The sequence below is a fragment of the Esox lucius genome, chromosome 9 (assembly GCF_011004845.1).
Source record: "Esox lucius isolate fEsoLuc1 chromosome 9, fEsoLuc1.pri, whole genome shotgun sequence".
NCBI lineage: Eukaryota > Metazoa > Chordata > Actinopteri > Esociformes > Esocidae > Esox > Esox lucius.
This window is the reverse complement of record NC_047577.1, coordinates 10,772,832-10,799,851: the sequence shown is the minus strand read 5'-3', so window position 1 is coordinate 10,799,851 and position 27,020 is coordinate 10,772,832. Positions and strand designations below refer to the sequence as shown.

General features: G+C 48.2%; 1 protein-coding gene across 10 annotated transcripts in view; it reads right to left on the bottom strand.

Moving 5' to 3' along the window:
- add3a (adducin 3 (gamma) a) overlaps nt 1-27,020 on the bottom strand; it is a 92,623-nt gene that overhangs the window by 7,601 nt on the left and 58,002 nt on the right. For 9 of the 10 annotated variants that reach the window (XM_029122545.2, XM_029122544.2, XM_029122546.2 and 6 more), the window contains 11 exons: nt 16,573-16,818; nt 12,656-12,794; nt 11,368-11,519; nt 10,854-10,934; nt 5,359-5,508; nt 4,967-5,110; nt 4,591-4,689; nt 3,376-3,552; nt 1,880-2,122; nt 554-670; nt 241-327 (listed from right to left, as the gene is read on the bottom strand). In XM_029122545.2, coding sequence (XP_028978378.1) covers nt 241-327; nt 554-670; nt 1,880-2,122; nt 3,376-3,552; nt 4,591-4,689; nt 4,967-5,110; nt 5,359-5,508; nt 10,854-10,934; nt 11,368-11,519; nt 12,656-12,794; nt 16,573-16,776 — 1,593 coding nt within the window. In that variant the 5' untranslated portion in view covers nt 16,777-16,818. Of the gene's footprint in view, nt 1-240; nt 328-553; nt 671-1,879; nt 2,123-3,375; nt 3,553-4,590; nt 4,690-4,966; nt 5,111-5,358; nt 5,509-10,853; nt 10,935-11,367; nt 11,520-12,655; nt 12,795-16,572; nt 16,819-25,677; nt 26,028-27,020 lie in introns of those variants that run through there. The other variant, XM_029122543.2, reaches the window with a different exon arrangement.

Sequence of the window (27,020 nt, the reverse complement as noted above, 5' to 3'; positions counted from 1 at the left end):
TGGTATATGGTTAATATAGCACGCTAAGGGATGTATCCAGGCACTCTGTGATCCATTGTGGCTCAGAAGAGCTCTTATGCCATGGTGTGCTGGCAATATAACTCACCCCTTAACTGCCTTATTGCATAAATATAATGGAAACAAAATTGTAATAAGAACACTTCCTGCTTCCCAGAATCTGAAATGCAACAAAATCACTGGTGTTGTATTACTGGCCAATGCTTTTACATGTCCACATACCATTCGCGGTTCGTCCAATGGGATGCCGGCTAGGTGCTGAGAGCGAGGTCCAGACGTCATCATGTCAAACCTGTTCTGCTCTCGGATCTGTGATTGGACAACACGGCCGTGACATCATCAGTCACAGAACCTGCAAGGTCATCTCACCGGTTGTATGAAGAGGAGCCGACACCAGCAAACAGTAACCACAGGAGGGATTTGTACGCGTTTGGATGTCGCCCCCTAGATATTTGACCTGCTCCCTCCCACCTCCTCATAACAGGAATGTAAAAGACGTGTTGAGGGGAAATCTGATCCTAGATCTGTGACTCACTCGGTTTCTCTTCTCCAGCACCTCGCTGGGGTTGGTGTTCAGGGGAACAAACTGATTGGGGTCCTCGATCCGGATAGGGGTACCGCTGCTGTTGCCGCCCTCCTCGGACTTCATCCACTGCACAGGAGGAGAAAAAAGGACCAATCAGAACCAGTCAAAGCTGTCTAGGTCATTTAGTTCACGATACGCTGACAGGAACTAAGAGACACATCTGTCTAGCTAATTCTGTTGCATGCTTTGAATGTATTGCCCGAAAGAAACGGACAGTACATTTCTTTTCTCCTCTGCGGATCCCATTAGGTCCTACGTAGCAGTATTGCGAAACATGTCGTTCTCTGATCTACCAGAAGAGGGCGGTCTTTCACAAGACTTTCCCTGGAAATGTCAAACTGACCCTGCCTGGGGTCCAAATGTTACAAAACCCGGACGTGCACACGGGAAACTTTGTTTCAACACTGACTGCAGTTTGAATGGGTGTGTGTAATTGTGTGTGTGTTAATAACGGGTTTGTGTGTTTATAATGGGTGTGTGTAATTGTGTGTGTGTTAATAACGGGTTTGTGTGTTTATAATGGGTGTGTGTAATTGTGTGTGTGTTAATAACGGGTTTGTGTGTTTATAATGGGTGTGTGTAATTGTGTGTGTGTGTGTTAATAACGGGTTTGTGTGTTTATAATGGGTGTGTGTAATTGTGTGTGTGTGTGTTAATAACGGGTTTGTGTGTTTATAATGGGTGTGTGTAATTGTGTGTGTGTGTGTTAATAACGGGTTTGTGTGTTTATAATGGGTGTGTGTAATTGTGTGTGTGTTAATAACGGGTTTGTGTGTTTATAATGGGTGTGTGTAATTGTGTGTGTGTGTGTTAATAATGGGTTTGTGTGTTTATAATGGGTGTGTGTGCGCACCTGTTTACCAACAAACCAGTGATTCCTGGAGAGCGGCAAGCCTCACCTGCTGGATGTACATCCAACCAGACTAGAAGTGTGTTAAATGCAGTCGTTCATTGACATGACAAGCTGAGCTAATCCATCAGGCCAGTGACTGGCTAAATTCAACAGACCTGGCCCTGCAGCTCTCCAGGACCCTCCCAGTCCAGAATAAACCCAGCCCAGCCCAGACAAACCCAGACCTGCTAAACCCAGCCCAGCTAAACCCAGCCCAGACAAACCCAGACCTGCTAAACCCAACCCAGCCAAACCCAGCCCAGGTAAACCCAGCCCAGCCCTGCTAAACCCAGCCCAAGCAAACCCAGTTCAGTCCAACCTAGCCTCGCCAATCCCAGTCCAGCCCAGCCCTGCAGTAGACGAGGCGTTCCTCTGAGCCCTACCGTGGTGCGTGTGCGTTCGTCCACAGCCCCCACGTTGACCTTCATGTAACTGTTGGGGCTGTTGAGCCAGCGGGTCTTCTCGCGGGCCTGCCTCTGTTGCGTCAGGTTAAATGGCAGCCGCGGTGCCCCCTCGTCCTCCTCGAACATGAACGCCGTCACCGTGGCCGGGATCTCCACGTCGGACTTGTGCCGCGGCTTCTCCCTCACGATGGGGTGGCGGTAGGCATATCCAGTCCGGTAACCCTGCGGGAAGGGAAAGGGGTTGGATAGCAATCCTATAGGTCAATGACGTTTTCGGCGAGAGATGAGAGGGTGTGACGCTCTGGCTGCTATCCCGTGATTCCCATCTGTGACCTCGAAGGGAGAGTGGAAAAACAATGGCGCCTGGAGGAATTTCCAACATTGATGGATGATGGAGTCAATTGAAATATTTCCTGTCTCTCCCTCTCTTTTGCTCTCTCTTTGCCTCGGTCTTTCCCTCCCTCTATCTCTCTTCCTCTTGCAATCCAGCTCTTCTTCTCTGTTTCACCCTGCTCTCGCTTTCCCTCTTCTCTTCCTAACCGCTCTCCCCTGTCTGTCTTTCTCTCCCTGCGACGGCCCTCTCCTCCGTCCGAGACGATCCTCTCAGTTACAGTCCGTGACATTAGCTTGGTGTTCGGAGACAAGCTGAGGCTTTCCAACTGGATTAGGGAAGTACAGAAACAGAATCAGATGGGATACTTGGCCGCTGGACAGACCCTGGTGACACAATGCAACGTTTTCCGGTGCACAAATCAAGACAAACGGGCGATTTTATAGTTACACAAGACACTGGGACAGGAGAGTTCACCGGGAAAAAGGCAAGACACAGTAGAGATAAGAAACGGATGAGGTGGGAGAGAAAATAATAGAATTGAAATAGAAGAGGCAGAGGAGAAGAGAGCTGAGATGAGAGAAAGTAGAACTGAAAACAAGGAAAGCTTTGCCAGAAAGAGAGAGTGAGAGAATGAGATTGAGAGCATGTGGGAGTGAGAGTGCACACATTCAGATTCTCGCTGCACCTCTGGATCTGAACCATTATGGGATCTGGAGTTTGCTGTTAAGCTTCCCAGTCAGTCCCAGCCCAGAGTCTAGAGAACAGCCCAGAGTCTAGAGAACAGCCCAGCTGTATTGAACAAGTGACAGATCTCCCCAGCACTCCCCTCCCTATCTTAATCCAGCACTCCCCTCCCTATGTAATCCCTAAAAAATGTCTCCTCAACCACTTTGCTGTTTTACTTAAATCTCTATATCTGCTCCATGATCAAACCCTCATCCAACCTCATCTTTCCACCCATCTCTCATTCTCGTATCCCTTCATCCTGACTTTCTGGGTCTCCCTTCCTCACTACACCTCTCTCAAAATGAAACCAACTGAAAATCCAGTAGGTAATCAGTCAGCGATTTCACTGCAACGCACTTCTGCGCGATGGGACACGCGTGCCTCGTCTCACCGCGTCGGCGTGCGCAAAACTCACCAGGTTATCCAGCATCCTCATGAGAGACTCGAACTCCAGCTCCCCGACCTTCCACTTGTGCTGGCTGCCCATGTTGACTGACCCCGACTCGGCCACGCCGTGAGTCCGGGACTTGTACTTCTCGGCGTCCAGGACAATCAGGTTGTCTACGCTGCCGGCACAGGAGAACGCGCTTACCTGGAGTTTGGACGCGGAGAGACGAAATGGAGAGGATATTAGAAGATGAGAAGTGTTGAAATACACGAGACGGGGAAGAAAAGCGAGATACCGGTTTTTTTGTTTGTCGGAGAGAAAGGCACAATCGTACCTTGATTGAGAAAACATTTTAAATTGAAAAGATGTAACCCAGGGAGATATTAGATTTTATTATGAGATTTTAGCGTAGCTCCCAGCGCACACATACACACACACACTCCCACACACAGTCAATCACTGCATAGCTGGGGGTTATTTTAGGATATTAAGCAGGTTTTTCTGGGCTGGATTAATGTTTTGATTTGCTCAGTGGCTGAGATTCAAATAGAGATTTGGTTCCCATTTCAACAGGACCCCTACAGGACCCCGACAAGACCCCCCACACCACTGCTGTAATGTCCACCTTACAAACCTCACACACTCTCAGAGGCAGCCTGGCAGGCAGGCACACACATATACACACACCATCCCAAATTAAACCCAGGAAATAATTGACTGTATCAGTGCCTTTCCATTTTAGCTGTACTGCTGGTTTTGTAACCGGCACATTTAAAACCGTGTTTCCCTCCTCTTCTAATTCAGATGGTGTCGGAGGTCTTAGGCTTTAATATAATCTGTTTGTTTTTGGTGCCAGCTTTTCCCTCCAGCTGTTTTCATGTTTTCTCTCTCTCTCTCCCTCTCTCTCGCTCGCTCTCTCTCCCTCCCTCCCTCTCTCTCTCTCTCTCTCTCTCCCTCTCGCTTTTTTAATGAGCCCATTAATTCCTATCTTTCCTTTCTAAGGTAAACACTGAGGCTCTTAGAACAGGAACAGTGAGCACTCATCACCAGCCTGTTCTGACGTCTTAGTCCAAAACATGAGACTTGGAACCAACATTTGACCTTGGTGTGTTTGTGTTTGTGTAGTGTGTGTGCTTGTGTAGAGTTTGTGTTTAGGCTGTGTGTGTGTGTTTGTGTAAAGTGTGTGTTTAGGCAGTGTGTGTGTTTGTGTAGTGTGTGTGTTTGCATTGTGTGTGTTTGTACCTGTATCTCACAGGCATACTGAGCGTTGTAGATGTAGTGAAAGGCCTCTTCGATGGTCTCCCCCAGTGCCACCACTCCATGGTTTCTCAGTACCAGCACCTGATGAACACACACACACACACACAGTTAACAAACTGGATTGCATTTCCCGATGTGGTCTTAACCCCCCATAGAGTTGACCAGTTGAACATCTCATAACGACAAGTCCACAAGTCCAGAAGACACCAAATTCACCAAATCCTGCCCGAAGCATTCCCACTTGTATACGAGGTGAGTCCTGATCAAAGAGTCCATTCCCCAGTAACGCCCTGGGTTACGACCGCAGACAAAAGCCCGATCCTCGCTGAGCGCCTAACTAGAGGGGGTCCTCCAATACCTTGGCTGAGGGACCCAAGGCCTTCTGCAGCTCGTGGCGTTCCGCCTGGTTGTCAAGGCTACCCTGGTAGTTGTAGTAGGCGATGTCTCCTAGGATCAAGGCCTCCTGGGAGATCGGCAGGATGCCACACTTCATGGACGACACCTGGCAGGGGTGAAACCAGCAGGTACATTTTATTGGGTTGGGGAGGTTGGGGGGGGCTTTGGGGGACACTGACGGACAGGTGGCTGGCGAAAGAGCACAGTAGTCTGCGTTTGGAAGAAGTCTCTTTTGAATTCCAAAATTCTAAATAAACCATCCCTCTGTTCACTTCGCCCAGACCAAAGTGACATGAACCGCAAGGCGTCGCCAGTGGCGAAGTCACCCGAACGCGGCGGGCCCCCGGTACTCACGGCGGCGGTGGCGGGCGTGTGCACGTGGATGCAGCAGCGCGCGTCCGGTCTCACGGAGTAGATGGCGGCGTGGGGGCTGAAGCCCGACGGGTCCACGCGCAGGTTGGTGGAGCCCTGGTCGATCACGTCCCCGATGATGTTCACCTTCACCTGGGGGGGGGGGGGGTCAGATGTCAGACAACGGAAAAACAGTCTTTATGCACACAAACGCATAGAGTTTCGATGGCCCTGCGGATGAGAGATTTTTACGCCAGGAGCTGTAACCAGATTGGTGATGACCGGTCTGGTCGTGTCATTAATAAGAACTTCATCAACGCGTCGTTATTAGATTGGGAGCAATCAACAGAGTGAGGGAGAGAGGCAGGTAGAGACAAAAAAAAGAAAGGGAGGAAAAAGAGACAGAGAGAAAGAGAGGGAAAGAGGGATGGGGAGGAGGAGAAGGAGGAACAGCCAGTTCTAAATGCAAAACTAATTACATGACGAGAACCCAGCAGGCCCAGACATACTCGTACCTGCTCCCACTACACATCCAATCAAAACCCAACCCCAGTTTATCGTCTGTCCTCTCATGGTGCTGGATAGATGTTTGTTGGACATCCAATATAGTTACACTGGATTGTAATCCTTGTATTGATCAGCCATGGGGGTGAAAAGGTTGCAGTACAGTTCAATACCGGGATATTATGTTTGACGACAGCGCATTGTTTCGTCCTGAGAATATGGTAGCATTATTGGTGCGCTAGTTAGCTTCACCAGGATCAGAAGAAAATGATTGACTCATTATTGACAAGCTATGGCTTGTTCTCCATCTTCTTTTTAAATAGGGTGTCTGAATGAGGGAACGTCTATTCAAACCTTATTCCCCTGACTGATCAAACAAGTTGTATCACGGCTCTCACTTTCAGCCCGCGGCAGAAATAATGGAAGCAGTATAATATTGTATTGGGAGGTCCCCGTCAATTCCCTGCCCTAACGTAAATACAAATCCATTTCTACTGAACTGTACATGGTGAATTTGAGATGGACACACAATGAGTTGGTCTTCACAGCTAAACAGGACCGTAATGGTAAAACAGACCAGTGGATCAGTTTCTCCTGACAGCCATGTGGGACGGTAATGAGACAGCAGAGTGGTCAATTAGTTGGTCCAGAAGTTGAAAGTAAACGTCTAACGTGACACCTGTCAGAAGCCTAGACCGGTGGACGGAACCAGCACCTGGTCGCGTTGGTTACATCACACGCCGGGCTTGACAGGAACCCCAGACAGTAGGTCCTTAAAAGTCCCGGCCCTTCAACCGATCTGCCAATCAAAACGTCAGAACAGCTCGGGTCCGGCTCGGTTGCTTTGTCTGCACAGCACTTCCAAACATAACGGACTGCCCGGGAGGACACGCAATGCTAGGTTTCCCAGATGCGATGCAGGCCGATGACATGCTGTTTTGAGGATGACATAGAAAAGCAGCAAACGGATAGTGGAGCACAGAGCCCCTTCCGTTTATCAACCATCAGCTCACTGTAAATTTATAAGATGGCATCTCTCCATCCCCTGTGGTCAGGGTATGAACCAATCAGAAAGCTCTATGGTGACCTCGCCACCCCGACCGGACATGGGCAGTGGATCTCATTTGACAGGCCGCACTAGTGTCTCTTTGCCAGTCTCTCTCCTATCTCTCAGCCCCTTTCACTGTTGCACCATGTTTCAACGGAAGACCTTCCTACTTCCACATGAAGCAGCTGTTCAGAAGTCACCAAGCCCCAACTCCTGTGAGACCAGAATGATCCCCGAATCTAATTTGAAAACAGGATTTCTGAATCTACGTAATCCAGTGCATTGGCTCCAGTTTAAGGGAACTGAGGAGAACCACAACCGGAGGGCTAATTCAGGGGTGGAGCAAAGCGGGCTGACCAGAGGTCACACAGGACCCACGTCCCAAATGCCACCCTGTTCGCTTTCGAGGGCACTACTTGTGACCGGGGGGCTCTCCGCGGACCCTCTGTTGAAAAGTAGTGGAGTTTGTAGGGAATCGGGGGCCATTTGGGATGGACTCCGAGCACAGATCCTCTGTGGTCTAACGTAAAGGTCCTTCATATTGCTTTCTGGGTGGGTGAAGTTTATAAGCCTCTGTACTGGCTGAACAGTTGGTCACGGATGAATCTTGATGTCGGGTTTACCGGGAGACAGAACGCCGGCTGGCTGCTTGGAGTTCGCAATACAACAGGAAACCTTCTCAAAACAACAGCTAGACGATGGCAACAGTTACAACCTGACAGACTTTCAAACTGAAAACCCTAGGAACAATTGCCATGAGAGTCATCTATAGAGAGGACCTTGTCATAACTGGCCTGTTACATAGGTTCTTACATTATGACAACTGTTTTATTATGTCTTATTAAATGTCTTATTGATGAAACAATAATGCAACATAAAAATCGAAAATGAAACCTAGAGTTTCAGAAGAGACCAACCATCAGACTAAAGAATGACATGGCATTCGATTCAACACCTTTTGAACAATCTCCCTGGGTTATAGTGTCTCTGTGTCTCTCTCCCAGTCTCGGTCTGTCTCCCTGGGTTATAGTGTCTCTGTGTCTCTCTCCCAGTCTCTGTCTATCTCCCTGGGTTATAGTGTCTCTGTGTCTCTCTCCCAGTCTCTGTCTATCTCCCTGGGTTATAGTGTCTCTCTCCCAGTCTCTGTCTATCTCCCTGGGTTATAGTGTCTCTGTGTCTCTCTCCCAGTCTCTGTAGGTCTCCCTGGGTTATAGTGTCTCTGTGTCTCTCTCCCAGTCTCTGTCTATCTCCCTGGGTTATAGTGTCTCTGTGTCTCTCTCCCAGTCTCTGTCTATCTCCCTGGGTTATAGTGTCTCTGTGTCTCTCTCCCAATCTCTGTAGGTCTCCCTGGGTTATAGTGTCTCTGTGTCTCTCTCCCAGTCTCTGTCTATCTCCCTGGGTTATAGTGTCTCTGTGTCTCTCCCAGTCTCTGTAGGTCTCCCTGGGTTATAGTGTCTCTGTGTCTCTCTCCCAGTCTCTGTAGGTCTCTCTGGGTTATAGTGTCTCTGTTTCTCTCTCCAAGTCACTGTCTATCTCTCTGGGTTATAGTGTCTCTGTGTCTCTCTCCCCCAGTCTCTGTCTCTCTGGTTGTCTGAAGGCCAGTTTTCTTCCTACAGGTGTCCTCTCCTTCAGATTGCAGCCGAGGTCATCGAGAGCCCCATGCCAGAATGTCAATCCCTGACCCCTACAGCCTTTCAATGACCTTTTCATCTCTTAGCAACCTCTAACACGCTGAGATCTGGATGACTTCCTCTCTAAGTTGGTTAACGGCAGTGCTGCCTCTAGAACATTCTTCTTTACTGGGTTCAAACCCATAACAGTCCCACTGGAAGGAGAAACAGAGAAGAGAGACTTCATTCAACAGCTGCAGAGTAGTTGTTGTGGTTGTCACAGAGACAAAGATTTCTGGCTCTGTGTGTGTGTGTGTGTGTAAAAAGAATGTATTACCCATAACACTCTTAAATGTGTAGTTTGTGAAGGTATCAACCAAAAGGAAACCTCAACTTCCAAAAACAGGCCGTAGACACATTCATTTCAGACAGTTTCTTCTCTATTCAGTCATTGTTTGGGTTTTAGCCAAGGACTCTCTCTACAGTGACCTTTAACTTAGTTCTTATTCTTTCTGGCCATCCCACACTCCCTCTATCTCTCTGCCCCCCCCCCCCCCCCCCCCCCCCCCCCCCCCCCCCCCTCTATTTCACGGTCTTCTGAGTCAGTCTTAGCCCAAGCCAGAAGGACAGGAGACCTGGGTTTGGTACTGGCTTTTTTCTAAGACTAGCTGAAGTTGTTTGTGGTGAGAGCTCTTCTACAGAATAAAGTAATCACCAATTGGATCTTCTCGAAACAATTAGAATACTACATATTCAAACTATTGCATTACCAACATGTGATTTATCTCTGGGTCAACTGATCAGTGTCTCAGAGCAGTCAGAACAGCAACTATTTATTTTCCATTCTACAAATCTTCTGTATGTATAAATTTTTGTTTAACCTGAGGAGAGAGCATGCACACGTAAAAACAGCCTGTTCGCTTTTTGTTTCATGTATGAAATATCTCATACAGCTATTTACAAGTTTACCAATTTTATACTGGAGTCCACCCCTGTAAAAGCCCAGCAAGTGGAGAAGATCTTAATGGTCATTGCTGGACATGAATTCACAGACAACTGAACTGAAAATCACAGACCACTGAACTGAAAATCACAGACTACTGGACTTGAAATCACAGACTACTGGACTTGAAATCACAGACTACTGGACTTGAAATCACAGACTACTGGACTTGAAATCACAGCCGAAAGACTGTGAATGCAATCAGACTTTTTCGTTACGGTTTTGGTCATTCTTTGAAATAATGCCCTGTAAATGTCCTTTGTCCCGATACCATAGCTGAGCATTTACCCAGGCATTTCAGAAGCGGTAGAACTACACGGCCAACAGCCGACCACACATTTGGCTCCAGGCACTAGAATTCTATTTGAGTCACACGCAGGGCACGATTTCGCTTTCACTTCAGTAGTGAGTCTGAGGCCATGACAAAACAACAACAACATTAAAGATACTATTTTAGTACACAAACACAATCAATTATAAAATACTCTTTAAATGTAGTACAGAGTGGGAATCCCAACGTTAAGCAGGACCCATATTCCTAACAGAGATATTTAAAACAGCTTTTCTCGTCTGAGCGTTGAAAACAACCCCAGGGTTACGCACAACAGAACGACAGCGTGGGACAGTTACATGATAGCGCTGAATAACCCGCGGACAACCTTGCGGTTGCCACAACAAACACATTGCTTGTCGACGCACACGGCTTCTGTTCCAACCGCAGCCTACAGGCACGGCCTGGTAACTATGAAGCAATACAGGTGGCGTCCATTCTTTGGTGCTGTGTGCATGTAGATATTAGCACAACGTTAGCGTCTTGGAAACACTGTCGACCAGTGAGCCAGACTGTTGGACGTCTGCTCACAAATAATGGCCGGATATAGGGCTGATTAAGCTCTGGCTCTGTTGTCCTGGGTTTGTGTGAAGGGTTGCCAGAAAACCTTTTCTCCACACCACGTACCAGTATTGGCTTACTTTGGCACCTGACAAACACGCGAGCACACGACCAAGCACAGATGTCGTTTTTATTATCAAGGGGAGGAACGGTAATTCGGAATGAAGTAGTTTATCTAAATCCTGACGTAAGCATAACCTTCATCTAACCTCAGTAACGTAACCTTTATGTCTATCGTGAACTTTAAACCTAACCGTAACCACAAGTCAGATCTTCTTGTTAAAGTGAGAACTGTTGGTTTTCCTTGTACCTTTATTTTCCTTCATAAAAACACAGACATAAACACACCTGGGACCTGAAAGAGTGTTCTCAATGGTTCTGAGAGTTCTCTGTGTCCTGATTGGGCGAACGTTGGTTCTCACAAGTTGTGATTGGCCTTACCAGGTTGGAGGCGGAGGCCTCGGAGAATGACAGTCCTCTGGGGATGATAAGAATGTGGTCCTGTTCTTTGCTGACTCGCACCTGGATACAAAAACAACCTTGTGTCATCATCCTACAGCTTCAAAGTCATCATCCTACAACTCCAAAGTCATCATCCTACAGCTTCAAAGTCATCATCCTACAGCTTCAAAGTCATCATCCTACAGCTTCAAAGTCATCATCCTACAGCTCCAAAGTCATCATCCTACAGCTTCAAAGTCATCATCCTACAGCTTCAATGTGCTGCTGCAGACAACAAGGAAAACAACATAGGAACCTGACGATTAAACGCACAGTTTTAGCTAACGAATAGACAAACCGTTTCACCTGTCTAGAAAACACAGATTTGATGTAGTTAAGGACTAACTAAAGATAGAGCCCGGCTTGCAGTGCGTCTCAAATCACAGTTCACAGTTCAAATCACAGTTTCTGATGAGCTGGTCGTTATAAGGTTGCTGCAATATTATGGTCTTACGGTGATGTAGGAGCTGGCGAAATGTGCCCAGCTGAACAGGTCCACCAGCCGGTAGAGGCTGGCCAGCTTGCAGCGAGTCTGCTTCTCCCCTTTTACCAGACTGGTAGATTCCACTCCATACAGGTCATTGATGGGGGTGACCATTCCAAGGCCTATGAAGGGGAGGGGGGCAGAGGAAGAAAACCAGAAGGTTTATTATTGTTGGGGACCGTTTTGTTCTCTGCTTAATATAATTAAGACATAAATCAATTACAGCCAATTTTCTAGGCCATCTGGATTGTGACCAAAGAAACTAAGCACGTAAAGCGATCTAACAAGAAGTCATACCCATCATTACATACGTATTTAATTAGAAATATATTATTATGGAACAGTCATGACTAACAACCAGGGGTTACAGATGTGCACAGGGCATACATCAGAGGACCTTCCCTCCAACTGATGTACCATTGTCTTCCTTTCCTTGGACAGTTAACACCCACAAGCCACCCTTTGCACTGACACTGATCTCATACAGTGGACTATAACATTACAGTAAATTCAATAACATTCAGCATACATTTATTAAGTGACAAACCAAACGCTACGATTGAAAAACATCCTTTTCAGTCATCGACTAAACCAAATAATAGGACACTCTGTGATTATGATGAAGATATGTTTCGGGGACAGCGGATCCAACTGGGGACTCTGTTGGAGTCGTCATGGTAATTCATCATCAGTACTGCATTTCTGAGCTCTGGAGTTCTGTGATTGGAAACAGACTTCACATGTGGAGACCTGGACTCAACGGGGGCCAAAGCAGAGGGGACAGGAAGTGCGCGTTTTCTTTTCCAGAGTCGAGCTGAGAAGGACAGTTTACCGATAGACGTGTGTGCCCTGCAAAAACCAGCATCGCACGGAACACAGGATGTTGTGTCGTGTTCCCCTGGGCACCTCGAGGAAGTTGTTTGCTAGGTGACTGTGCGGGTTAGCCTGTGTCCTCTTAACCATTTAAGAACAACGTAGAATGGAGATGCCCACGGGCCAAGTAGACTACACTGGATAGCCAATTGCCTGTGGCAAAGCGGGCATTGCGCTTCAGTGAGTGACTTTAGTTCTGAGGGAGATGGGGCCGGAGCCCGTGGGTACCTTCATCAAGCACAAAAAAAGAAAACCAACGGACAAATTGAACTAAAAATATAGACACCACACAAAGATGTCCAACGAGAAAGGGGATTTCTCCCTTGTCTGACGCAAAACGTTTTGCCAGCGCTCAACCCGAACAACACGACCCGGAATGACTCACTGAGGGGGGATGTATTGAAGCCTGCTACGGATGAGGACATGAAGAAGTCTGCGATTTGTCTGAGGGCCAGAAGACCGGTGGGGTTGTTGCCTTTCTTTTTCTGCTCCTCGATCAGCCCCTCCAACTCATCCTTAAAGGCCTGAACACAGAAGGAGAGAGAGGAAATGAAGAGGACAAGATTAATCACAGACTAGACTGGAGCTCCTTGGGTGTCACTTGGTCCGTTGCCCCGGACACATCCACTGACTGCAGATTGGTTGGCAAGACAGGCGAGGACCGAGATGTCTCTCCTGGCTACTATTATCCCCATGTCCTCAGGTCCCCTTTCGCCAGCATTCCCTTGGCCAGCAATGCATGCATACACACATAAACACACACACACACACACACAGACAAAAAAAACACACTACTTACAGGCCGACACCTACACACTCTACAGAGATACACAATTCAGGTTGACTTTTCATAGCACGCGTCTCGCGTTGGTCGGGCCCGGTTTCTCCTCACCTGACATTTCACAACCCCACCCTTGTTCTGCCTCCAGGTCTGCTCCCTAACACTCCCACACTACTGGATCTGGGACAAGATCAGATACAGAACATAAAGGAAAAGTGAGTCACAAACACACACACACGCACACACTGACACCACCCTCTGACTCCACCTGCTGACTCCAAACTGAGCTTATCCACACCACCTTAGTCTTCACACCACCTTAATGTCTTCACACCACCTTAAAGTCTTCACACCACCTTAATGTCTTCACACCACCTTAACACCACCTTAATGTCTTCACACCACCTTAAAACCACCTTAATGTCTTCACACCACCTTAGTCTTCACACCACCTTAATGTCTTCACACCACCTTAACACCACCTTAATGTCTTCACACCACCTTAAAGTCTTCACACCACCTTAGGGTCTTCACACCACCTTAACGTCTTCACACCACCTTAATGTCTTCACACCACCTTAACACCACCTTAATGTCTTCACACCACCTTAAAGTCTTCACACCACCTTAACGTCTTCACACCACCTTAACGCCACCTTAATGTCTATATGTAACGTCCAACCAAAGCCTGATGATTGCAAAGAAAAAACTCAGTCTAAAAAAAAAAAGAAAAAAAGTCTAAAAATCAGATAACATCATGACTGGGTTTCTTTAACGCCACACTACAAGATAATAGGTGCCACAAACGAGTTACTATATTGAATCTATGTAAATCACATTTTCTCTACAGTGACTCCCAGAACAGAGAGACACATTGCCATCCAATGTTAATGTTTATTATTCAATGTTCCTGCTTGGAACGAAACGCACGCAAACACAGACGTTTGCATGTAAGTCTCTTTGAGTCCAGAGCTTTCTCAGAGTCTCAAACCCCCCCCCCCCCCCCCCCGAGCCTTTGGAACAGGCTTTTACCAACGGCCTGATTCATACCTCCCCTATTGTAAAGAGTCCCCGCAGAACATAACCCGGACTCAGCAGAACTCTGGGGGTTCCGAGGTCTGAGCCGACGCCAAACATTCCGATGTTGCTCTGGGCCCCGTTGCCGCGGCGACGACCTCTGGCCAGGACTGCCGGGTGCACTGCAGTGGCGTGGATGCGCAAGTGCTGAGCTCGGGGGTTCTGTTCCGGACTTTTGTGCAATAGTGCAGACTGTGGTGTAACCCACAGAGGTCTGCCAGAACCGGGTCTGCCAGAACCTCCACGCTGCTCCCGGCCTTTCATTCATAAAGCCTTACGGGATCCGGCGAATGGAGCTCAACTACAACTGCCTTTTCACTTCTCAAACTGCGTCTGTTTTTTTGGGGGGGCGGGGGGGGGCACACGTGCACGCGCACACACAGACCAGGTGAAGCATAACAGCCTGTAATTACAGCCCGCCAAACACCAACAGCCTGACTGGTTTAGTCAGCACTATGATAGTCTTTCATGTGGACCGAGAGAGAGAGAGAGAGAAATACTGCCAGCCAATCGATGCTATCGACTTTCCCAATGTGACCGCAGTGTGTACGACACTTAAAACAGTCCCACGGGTCCAGCAGCAGTGAGGCCTGCAGGGAGGAACTGTCCCGGCCGTCAAAAATAGACCCATCACAGCCCGCTGAATCAAATATGGCAGACTCCTTACTGTTTACACTATGTTTCCACCAGCTTTCAAGCTTTCTCTTTTGTTCTTCCTCTCCGTCTCCGTCTCTGTATGTCTACGTATTGGTCGCTCAAAATAAGGCAGGATGTAAGCGGAATGGTTATAAAGCAACCAAGGAAAAACCGAAAGAGACAAACACAACCTTTGAGTTTTGTGGTCTGGGGTCTGTTTGAACTCGAGTGTTTGTCTGCCTGTCTGTCTGCCTGTCCGCCTGCCTGTCTGTCTGTCTGTCTGTCTGTCTGCCTGCCTGTCTGTCAGTCTGTCTGTCCGCCGGTCTGCCTGTCTGTCTGTCTGCCGGTCTGCCTGTCTGTCTGTCTGCCTGTCTGTCGGTCTGAGGCTGGAGGTACCACTCGCATGTGAAATTGGGGATTAAATCCCATCCAACAACATTATCTTGTGTATCTGGCGGCCTAACTATCATCCCAGTGGATGAGACAGGACTGGAAAACCTTTAGTCTGGATCCCATGACACCTTTTCACCGTCCCAATGGCCCCCTACACAGTGCTCCTCTTCTGACACAGGAGTGTCCGTTTTCCACTGGACCTTCATCCCAATTCATTTGAGTCATTGTTTAAAGGCCAGGAGCCAGACCAGGAATAAAACCCTCCATGTAGGGTTGTAACTGACACCTCTAAACATAAACCCAGCTTCTATTCCATCCATTAAACAGAACTCACCAGCTTCTATTCTCCATTCTCTGACTCCACTAAACAGAACAGTTTCGATTCTCTGTTATCTGACTCCACTAAACAGAACAGCTTCGATTCTCTGTTATCTGACTCCACTAAACAGAACAGCTTCGATTCTCTGTTATCTGACTCCACTAAACAGAACAGCTTCTATTCTCTGTTATCTGAATCCACTAAACAGAACAGTTTCTATTCTCTGTTATCTGACTCCACTAAAGAGAACAGTTTCTTTTGTCCGTTCTGATTCTGTAGACAGGTCTATGCCTGCAGGCTGCAGAGAGAAGCAGCAGGAGTCCTCTGTGCTCAGCTAGGGGCCAGTCCCGCCCAGTCTATATTGGTCTCTGTTTAAACATATGTTGGTCTACCTCTGTCATGGGAGGTCTGGAGAAAACATGTCATTTGAGACAACCTCTGTCCGCGACACTGTTAGCACAGCTGAGGAACCCCAGATTCAGACCAAGATGGAGTAGAGGAAGGGAGAGCCAGTTGGAAGGAGGCACACAGATGTACAGAGAGTTTGTGTGAGCGACAGTCTCTACCAGACTGAGAGAATCTGTCGGCCACACGTGAAGGAGATCGCAATACTATTCTATAGCCTGTGGGAGACTCATTCTGCTGGTTCATGGGATGAGACTGTAGGCTTGGCTCAGAGCCTAACACACATCAAAACAACACACGCACACACACACACACACACACACACACACACACACACACGCAATGTATTTTGAGACCCCAGTGTGAGTGTCCTTTACGGGCTCGGCTTCCCCAGGCGGAGGGTGAAGAAGGGCGCCGAAGAACAACCCGGAGACTCGCAGGGAGGATCACACGCAACGCCTGGCAGAATGAACAAGCTGCATCAGGCTTCCCAAACACGGCAAACGGACCGGAGCGATAAGCGCATGTCCCGCCCCGCCTTAAGTCAACACCCCTGTGGGTAAACACGCCGTCGTGTCCGAGTCAGGGGACTGGAGAGAGGCTGTGAACAGGCAACAGGGGGTTGAATGGGCATTCAGGCCCCCCCACCCCACCACCACACACACACACACACACACACACACACACTTACTGGACTCTGTAGTATCTGAGTGACCCTCTTCTTCTGCTCCATCATGTTGAAGTCCTGGCGGAGGTCCGGGGACATGTTCCTCTCTCTCAGGTACTCCGGGTCGTTGGGGTCGATGCGGTCAAAGTAGCGCTCCTTCGGACCGCCGGGTCCTCCGCTGTGTGGGGGCGGGGTGGTGACCACGCCGTGACTGCCGTCCGTGCTCATGTCTGCTTTCTGACGTCGCTCCAGTAGAGCCTAGCTTCTCGCCTGGGAGGACGGAGGGATGAGAGGTTTAAGGCAGGGAACTCACACGTTTCAGGAGATCATCACCCGCGACAGCGACATAAATTGTCTCCGAGTTGTTTGGTCCGTGACATCTATTTAACATGACCCCCTCGTGAAAACGTGCAAAGATCACGGCATATTCAGTCAATGCTAAAAAACCGGAGTCCTGAAGAGCCCCGCCTCCCATTGAACTGTAGAGATGTTTATTATCCCAAAGGGAGGGTTTATTTAGAAGTCTTGCTTGCCAGGATCATGGCGCAACACAGTGAGAGACTGTGGGAAGAGACGCATTCTGCTGTACTTCTACGCATTTTGCTGTACAACATAAACTGTGCTGCTAGCGCTATTCAGCGAAGACAGAGCGCCCCCAGGTACGAGTCCAAAGTGCTTTCCTAGGAGTAGTGACCGTGTCAAAAAAGATAAACTGAGCATGAAACGATTCACAATGCACTGCTTAACTAGTGAACGAGTCAAAGCTAAGAGGACTATTATAGGAATACAAAGCTAAATCCTGGGACCTGTGTGCCGGGCTACAAACACTCCCTGTGCTCGGCCATCACTACGCCACACCCACCTACTGTCTGCTCGGTCCCAGAGACAAATGGCTTCTTGTCTGAATGGTGCCAGAAACAAATGGATTCTGGTCTGATTGGTCCCAGAAACAAATGGATTCTGGTCTGATTGGTCCCAGAAACAAATGGATTCTGGTCTGATTGGTACGAGAAACCAATGGCTTCTGGTCTGATTGGTGCCAGAAACAAATGGCTTCTCGTCTGATTTTTCCCAGAATGGAGCGGGTTGGGCCAGGAAAGCTAAAGCAACATTTTGGCTTTGATAATCTGATTGGTGAGAGATGATCCAATCAGTAACGAGTTGGTTCATGGAAGTTATGGAGTCACTGTACTATGCAGAGAGAAATCGTGTGAAGAAAGATTTCTGCTTAATTCGCTGGACCGTGAACAGAAAAAGTCAGTTTATTAGACAGAGCACTGACACATGTATGCTCAGCTCCTGGCTTTGTGTAACAACAAAATCAATTCCTATTAGCATGAACCTGTCTACAGAAGTGAAAACCAGTGATAAAGTGACCAAGTAGATTCCCACGGCACCACAATTCCCTACTGAAGACAGACAGAGATAAGCACCACGGGAGAGCAGATGACAGTGACATGTCCCACAGACGGCCAGAAAGGAAACCACGGCAACGTATCCGACAAGCAGGAAGAGGATGCCCTTCCTACCAGGAGGTCTTCTGAGGAAACGCTGCTTTGTGATTGGCCAACTCACCCACGCCAACAACAGGAGTCAGAAGCCAAGAACTTCTACACACACGCGCGCGAGCGCGTGCGTAAGTGCGTACGCAGACACACACGGTCAGTTATCAACATGGAAAGTGTCCCAGAGAGGGGAAACTAAGCATACGAGAGAGGTGAATATTTTGTTTGACTATCAGGGTCAGGGACTGGGGTTAGTGAATACATTTCCCCTAACTACAGGTTGCTGTTTGCCTGTTTTAGTTGGCATGGCAACCCATCCATAGCACGTCATGTGTTTGTTTTTTTTACTGCCCCCACAAAACTACTTTTGTAGCCACTCCAAATGAGAGAGTGCAATGAATCAGAAATAAAGCATGGGTTTAAGTAGTATATGACAAGAGAACATCAACTACAGGGACCTGGTGAGGGGGTGCGCGTTTGTGTGTGGGTGTGCATGTGTGTGTGTGCAACATATGTCACCTCCCAGGGTATTTTGCAGTCTGTGGCCGTCTTGTAGCAGTGGTTGTGGAGTTCAAGCCACCATTTGGTCTTTGTGATTGCATTGTGTAATTATCATTATGTCTACTAAATAATAGAATATTTCCTTTTTTTTTTTTTTACTTTAACATGAATATATTTTTTTTATCAACAATTCCACAGATACATTTTGCCCCTGGAAATGCTCAATGTCACCACGTGGGTGTCAGGAAAATAAGCTACTTTTTTTTTTAAGTAGCTTATTTACATACACAGCCCTGATTTTCATACAGGATGGTCTTGAGCTCACGCCCTTATCCAGCTGGACAGCTTTGGTCTATTAGGGTCTATTATTGACTAGAACGGTACAACCGTTTCCAAAAAAGTTGAGACGCTGTGTAAAATGATAAATAAAAACAGAATGCAATGTTGTGCAAATCATTTAAACCCTATATTCTATAGAAAATAGTACAAAGACAACATATCAAATGTTGAAACTGAGGCATTTTATTGTTCCTTGAAAAATATATGCCCACTCTGAATTTGAGGTCAGCAACACGTTTCAAAAAGTTGGGACAGAGGCAACCAAAGAAATGATGTGTAATTCTAAACAACAAAACCTGGTGGAATATCACACAACTAATTAGGTCAATTAGGAACAAGCCAGTTACTTCATTGGGTATTAAAAGATCATTCCAGAGAGGATGGGTCTGTCAGAAGTGAGGATGGGGAGGGGTTCATCACTCTGTGAAAGACTGTGTGGGCAAATTGTGCCACAATTTAGGAATAACGTATCACAATGTAAAATTGCAAAGATTTGGGGGGATCTCATCATCTGTGGTACACAATATAATTAAAAGATTCAGAGAATCCAGAGAAATGTCTGTATGCAAGGGACAAGGCCGAAAACCAATATTGGGTGGCCATGCTCTTTTGGCCCTCAGGCGGCACTGCATTAAAATCTGACACAATTATTTAGTGGAAATCACTGCATGGGCTCATGAACACTTCTGAAAACCATTGTCTGTGAGCACAGTGCATCCCTGCATCAAAAAATTTAAGTTAGAACTCTACCATGCAAAGAAGAAACAAGATCCAGAACCGCCGTCACCTTCTCTGGGCCCAAGCTCATTTAAGATGTGGAAAAACTGTCCTGTGGTCTGACGATTCAAAATGTGAAATCACTTTTGGGAATCATGGACGCTGCGTCTTCCAGACTAAACAAGAGAGGGACCATCTGGCTTCTTATCAGCACACAGTTCAAAGCTAGCATCCGTCATGGTATGGGGGTGCATTAGTGCACGTTTTGCTGGCATGAAATTCTAAATGGGCATGTATTCTTCCAAAAACAATAAAAGTTTTAACATTTGTTACGTTGTCATTGTACTATTTTCAATTAAATGCAGCGATGAATGATTTGCACATCACTGCATTCTGTTTTTATTGGCATTTTACGTAGCGTCCCAACTATTTTGGAAACAGTGTTGTATAGTCAGATCATCTTTGTGAAATCAGCCCTCATACAAAAAGGGGCACTATCATCCTTATTCCAATTTCCGTGTGTTACTTTTGACCGGACGTTTATGACGCCACTGGGCCTTTAAGCCTCAGTGTATTAGATCTGGGCTGGGTGGAGAGCAAGCTGGGGTCAACCAGATGGCTTGTGGTTTCAACAAACGAGAGAGGGAGAGGCAGGGAGAGGAGGAGGGAGAGAGAGAGAGCAGTAGGCAGAGGGGGGGGGGGGGTGGCAGGCAGAGCGGGAGGGAGAGAGAAGAAGGGAAAGAGAGAGAGAGCAAGAGAGAGAAAGAGACATCTCTACAGCTGGGATTGTTTTCCTAATCACTCCAGTCATGTGCCATTTGGACATAAACAAGGTTAACCCAGCACAGGAACACATCCCTGTCCCCTACTGTACCTCCCCTTTCTTCGGCTTGTCCCTCTCTCTTTCACTCTCTTTTTCCCTCTCTTTTTAACTGGGTGTACCATTCCCTCCCCTGCTGTTGATTCGATACGGGAAGGGAGGGAGCTAGAGAGGTGGGAGGGAGGAGCTAGGAAGCAGGGAGGGAGGAGCTGGGGGAGTAAGGAGGGAGGAGCTAGGGAGTGGGAGTGGAGGAGGTGGGTTTCTTTTCTTTGACGCGCTGCGTTGCTAAGCTGCTCATTCAGGTCAAATGGCACTTAAAAAGATGTTTCAGATTAAGAGCCACAGCGCACAGCTCTGAGCTGGCCTCCAGTCTTGGTTCATGGTCTCAGAGGAGGCGGTGCCCAGGCGTAAATTACGCTTACTTTATACCCCCGCAAGTTCCTCTCTGCCGTCCAAAGCCCACAGCCATATGAGTTTCAGCTTTTCCCAGGAAACAGGGATCAGCTCTTTAAAGGAACTCTCAAAGCTGAACGGACAGGAATATGCATTAGGAGAGGTGAATAAAAACTCACGGTAAAAATGTCACTGTAAAAACCTCACTGCACAAACCTCACTGTACAAACCTCACTGTACAAACCTCACTGTAAAAACCTCACTGTAAGGCATTTTTCATATGTTTCCTGCAAATGTGGCAGCAATGCACAAAACAACAGTATGTACATAGATTGGCAGCCACGTTCCAGTAGCTGTCACCGTATCGGCCAGATAATACGCGAGAAGGGCTGTTACGTGAACGCCGCCGGCAGAGCCGGCATAGAGACAAGGGGTTTGACGGCCGGACCGAAAGGCCAGCTGTGACTCTGGAATCAAGTGCGGGCGGAACATGCCGGACATTCCGCTGCCATCACAGCCGACCAATAACCTGACACCTGTGATCTTGAGAGGGGAGGGGCTTCACAGAGCCTCAAATAGACAGCTTCAACTGTGTGAAGGCAAATGTGACCTGTAAGTTCACAGGTCATTTGCTGGTTGGCCTCGCCGTGTCGTCGGGTCGGATTTGCTCGGAGAGATGTGGTACAGCAGACAAACCAGGAACACCGGTTGGGTGTTATGGCCGCAATTAACGACGAGTGACAATGGTGAGTGGCGTCATTCTAGTGAATGGATAAGGGTGTCCAAGCTTACCGGTACTGGTTCTGACAAATAAACCGGTCAACTGAGTTTGACTCCTGGTATCAACCCACAGGACCGCTTAGGCTTTGGTTCTTGGTGACGTGACTCCATCAGCCGAAACATCACAGAAGGAAGTCTTGCATGTCCTCTTTGCCAGAATTGTTCTCCCCCTCTCTCCTTTAACACACACACATTCCCTCTCTTCTTGTCTTTACCTCCCTCCCCTGCCCCTCTATCCCTTTATCCCTCCCTCCGCTGTTCGCCTCTCCCCCTCCTCTCCCTCTCTCCCCCTCTCACCCTCCTCTCCCTCTCTCCCCCTCCTCTCCCTCTCTCCCCCTCCTATCCCTCTCTCCCCCTCCTATCCCTCTCTCCCCCTCCTCTCCCTATCTCCCCCTCTCTCCCCCTCCTCTCCCTCTCTCACCCTCCTATCCCTCTCTCACCCTCCTATCCCTCTCTCACCCTCCTATTCCTCTCTCCCCCTCCTATCCCTCTCTCCCCCTCCTATCCCTCTCTCCCCCTCCTCTCCCTCTCTCCCCCTCTCTCCCCCTCCTCTCCCTATCTCCCCCTCTCTCCCCCTCCTCTCCCTCTCTCCCCCTCCTCTCCCTCTCTCCCCCTCTCACCCTCCTCTCCCTCTCTCCCCCTCCTCTCCCTCTCTCCCCCTCTCCCTCTCTCACCCTCCTATCCCTCTCTCACCCTCCTATCCCTCTCTCACCCTCCTATCCCTCTCTCCCCCTCCTCTCCCTCTCTCCACCCAATCCTCTGCCTTTCTAACTCTGATTTACATGGTGATGAATAAAAGCCCGACTAGAGGAATCTCAGCTCCTTAATGTAGAGGCAGCTGGGCAACCCACCCCCGCCGAAGGTTACGTAAGACGATATTCAATTCACCCCCCTTGTGTGCGCATGCGTGTGTTTGAATGTGTGTGTATGTCTCTGTGTGTGTGTGTCTGTTTATCACGTCCCCGGGCCATGCCCTGGGCCACTGAACGTAACTTGAGACTGCAGCCAGGCAAGACTGACAGAAGCCAAGTACATAGACACAGGCCTTAAGTGTTTAGCTAAACCACTGCCATTGGAATGGGGGGGAGCAGCGGTGGTGCCTTGCAAGTCAAGGATTCAGTAAGTCATTGTATAGGACAGACAAGCTAGTTATCTATAGACAGGCCTGGGGCTGAATGCCTGGTATGGTGGGAGTAGGGAAGGGTTCTCACATATAGTAGCCATGTAGAAACCATCTCAGCCCTCTGGAACTCTGAAGTGAAGAAAGTAAGACAAGAATACATTTTGTTTGTATCCAGACGGTCCTTGACGTTACTTATCCCTGCCCGTGTTCAGGGAACTTCTGAAACCCCCGCCTTTTTTAAACAGAACGTCTGCGAAACGGTGAAGACGTCAAATGTATTTGAACGAGGACCCGGGTCTCCTGCTGTTCCTCTTCAGCAGCACTGTGTCCTGACTCCTCTCTTCACCCTCACGGCACACCGTCCCAATGTATGGTGCAGGATGCGTCGCGCCACTACAACCTGGTGCTGGCCCGCCGGGGATGAACTGTCAGTAAACACACTTCGGATACTAATGGTTTGCGTTTACTGAATTAACAGAGAGCGAAAAACGTAAGGCTGTTCAACTCCCTGCATTAAAAGTGACCTTTTGGATTTGTTGAAGCAGTGTGATATTAAGTTTCCGGTCGGTTCTCCTTGTGTTTCTGATAGACGGACGGATGGATAGTACAGGAGGGAGAGACGGAGAGACGGAGCCTTAGAAGGGGAAAAAGAGAGAGCATGAATATGAGATGGTGAGAACGGGGGAATTGCTGGATGGGTGCAATCCTTCTGGTCCAGCCCTAGCAGCTGTGGAGTCTCCAAAATAAAGCTGCAACCCCCCCCCCCCGACGACCCCCCCCCACGGCATCCTCCTATGTGGAACTACCCCACGACCAGAGGAGAAGCCTGCGCGGACGCGAACACACACCTCCTTGAAGCTCCTCACGTTTTGAAAAAAAAACTATACCTCTGTCGTTGCTTATCAGTACAACGGCACAGAACGGTACACCCCGTAAAACGAGCGCCGACGCGGAGGACCGCACACCCCGCTCAATCCCAAGACTCTCCGTTCCCAGAGGGCTCCATCAGTATTTCCTTTGGCCCCCCCCCCCCCCCCCCGAACATTCCCCCTGGCGTTCCCGTCTCCAGGGTCACCCGGCGGGAGATTCACACGGCAGGGTCTCCCTGACTTCGGCGCCAGAGTTGGGAAGTGATAAGTTAAAGGTCGGAGATCACACGAATTAGGAAACGTCAAAGGACCAATTAGATTGGAGGAAACTTGCCGCCAACACATTTTAAATGTCACTAAATGGAGTCACTAAATGGACAATCAAAACAAAAAAAAGTGTTAAATGAATAAACAGATAACGCTAGGATTGCCACACTACACTATCCACTAAACGAAGCTTGCAAAGCACCAGGCCGTGACTGTGATTCGCTCAGGCTCACTGGCAGCCCGAGGCAAGGTGACCACGACCTCCAACCTACTGACCTCTTATCCTTTACCCTGCCGCCACAGTGTACTGAACCCAACCCCCTTCCCATGGCCTGGAGGAGAGGCCGCTCTGAGGAAAGGCCGCTTTGGCTGAATCAAAAGGGGAGCAGCAACGCCGAAACAAATCACACACGTGGATCGCGATCGAGTCGACATCACAGGCTCCCTTCAGCCCGGCGACTTCGCCTCATTCCAGAGTGACATTTAGCCTTGGACTAACTCCTGCAGCGAAGCGAGATAAGCTTTCTTTCTTTACTACACTACTATCGCCCACCAGGCCTCTCTCTGACGGCTGTCCAGATACACTGAGCCCCTCCCTCCTGATACCCTCTCACTGGCTGCCCCTCTGACCCCCCCCCCACCCCCCACCCTCTATCTTCAATTTAATTGTGGAAAATAAACAGTTTCAATCAAGTAAAATACTCCAATAACAAATCGGGAGGGAAACAATAACAAATTCTCTCTCTCTCTCTCTACCCCCCCCCCCAGGTTGAGGTCAATGTAAACAGATTTATTGACATGGGAAACATTCCATTACTCTGCCCCCCACCCCCCCCCATCTCTCGTGTTATCAAGCCTAGTGCATTTATCTCTCAGCCGTCGACCTACAAACCCGTACAGCAACAATAACCGGAAAGAATCACAGACGCTAATTATAGTCCACTATCTAGTGTGCCACAGCCTCAACACACTGCAGGTGGGCGGTACCAGTGCGCATGTTTGTGTGTGTGTGTGCGCGCGCGTTCGCGGGTGTGTCATTTCCAAATAAATGCGAGCACGAAACCATGAAACGCGCTCCGGTGACCTACGAGTGAGAGTACTGCAATTTACGCGGTCAACAATAACAAATCGCAGAAACAGCGTTGCGTGTCCCGGGATGAAAACACCCTGTGGCTGTGACTTAGCCAATGGGATCTTCGAACGAGACACATCCCACCCTCAATAGACAGTTCAGTATTTTAACTTGAACTTTAAAAGTGAATGGTAAGCGGAGGGGCCAGCTCCACCCGTAAACTTACTACACCAGTGTGATGTGACTGCAGTAGCTACACGCTGGGGCAGTGCAGTAGTGTAAAGACTGAAGTTAGCCTATACGTTCTTAACATGCATTAGCAGCTAAACAGTAAAGCTTTCGTGTCTGTCGTCTTCATTGGCTCTGTGGTGACGGACTCAGTCACAACATTGAAGCCCGGGATTCCCCATCACATTGGCAGTCGAATGTAAGGTGAGCTCACAGCTCACATATTTAAACTGACACGCTCAAACCTCTGTCAAGTTATTAGGGATGTGGTGGTAAACAACATCCATGAAGAAGCGCTAGCCAACTAACCTCATAGGTTCTGACAGGTTGATCATTCATCTTGGTCCAACTCAATTAAATTAAACAGGAATACCCCCCCCCCTTCCCCCACACAAATAGAAATTTCATTTATTCAAATAAGATTTAAATAATCAATTGAGTCCAACCAAGAAACGTCATACAGCAGGAATAGTCACAATAATAAACATGTAATAAAACCAGCCCAACTAACTGACCTTATTGTCTCCCGTACTCAGTGAATCTGATCGAATCGTGAATAGAAGCTCCAGTCAGAACACATGTCTCCACTCCCGGTTCTCGTCTAGAAATCCCTCACTAGATCCAATAAAGAACAGCGAGATCGAAAGAGGAAAAAAAGACCAGGGAGAGAGGCGACGAGTGAAAACCAGTCTGTCCACTTCTTCCCCTCTGGTTCAGTGGACCCTGTTTGCTGGTCCAAATCAAACCCAAATGCCAATGGATAACAGTTTCCCTGCTAGTCCCAGATTCCCCTGTCACACACACTCAAGCTGCCTTCACTGCTCTAACCGCCGCGGACGAGAGATTTCAACAGCTGTGAGTGTGTGTGTGTGTGTGTGGGTGGGATGTTTGCGTGAAAAGGGGTTAAAGGGACCACGTGATTTGCTTAATCCTCCGCCCACTGAGAAAACACACACAGGAGCCCAACCAATCAGGAGCCGGTCCTCAAACAACCCCCTCCCTTATTTCTTCCCTCTCTTTTGCTCTCATTCTGGCTCATGTTTATCACATTCTCTCTCTCCTGCTTCTCTCATTCTCTCTCCAGTTTGTATCGTTCTCTCTTTCTCACGTTTCTGTAGTGCTTTCCTACCAGTTTCTATCACTCTATCTCAATCTATCTAATTACATTAAAAGTGAGTGCGGCTTCAGTGCCTTGGGGGGAAAAAATTGTACATTGCAAAAGCAAGTGGAAAATAAAAAAGGAACACAAAAGAACATATCTAATTGATAATACCTTTTCATCTCTCGCTCTCTCTCTCCCTCAGGTCAACAATATTACAGGAGACTGTCTCTAGGACTTACTGAGCAGGCAACAGAAAGGGCACCATACAAAACCAGTCTGGGTTTCCACCAGAATCTGCACTGTCCTGTCAGAATATCAAAGCATTTGGAACCGGTTGAAAGTCATACTGTTAGGAGGGAAGACAGACCAGACACTTCTGAAGCAACTTAAAGTCAGGAGTGCAAGCCAACAGCATGCTGAACACTAGACCTGTCTGACCACCTAAACAGACTACTGAACACTAGACCTGTCGGACCACCTAAACAGACTACTGAACACTAGACCTGTCGGACCACCTAAACGGACTACTGAACACTAGACCTGTATGACCACCTAAACTGACTACTGAACACTAGACCTGTCTGACCACCTAAACAGACTACTGAACACTAGACCTGTATGACCACCTAAACTGACTACTGAACACTAGACCCGTCTGACCACCTAAACTGACTCTGCTCAACTGGGCACACAGACAAGCCCCCCCTACAGACACACACACACACACACTCTAAATAAATGTTTACGTAAATATAT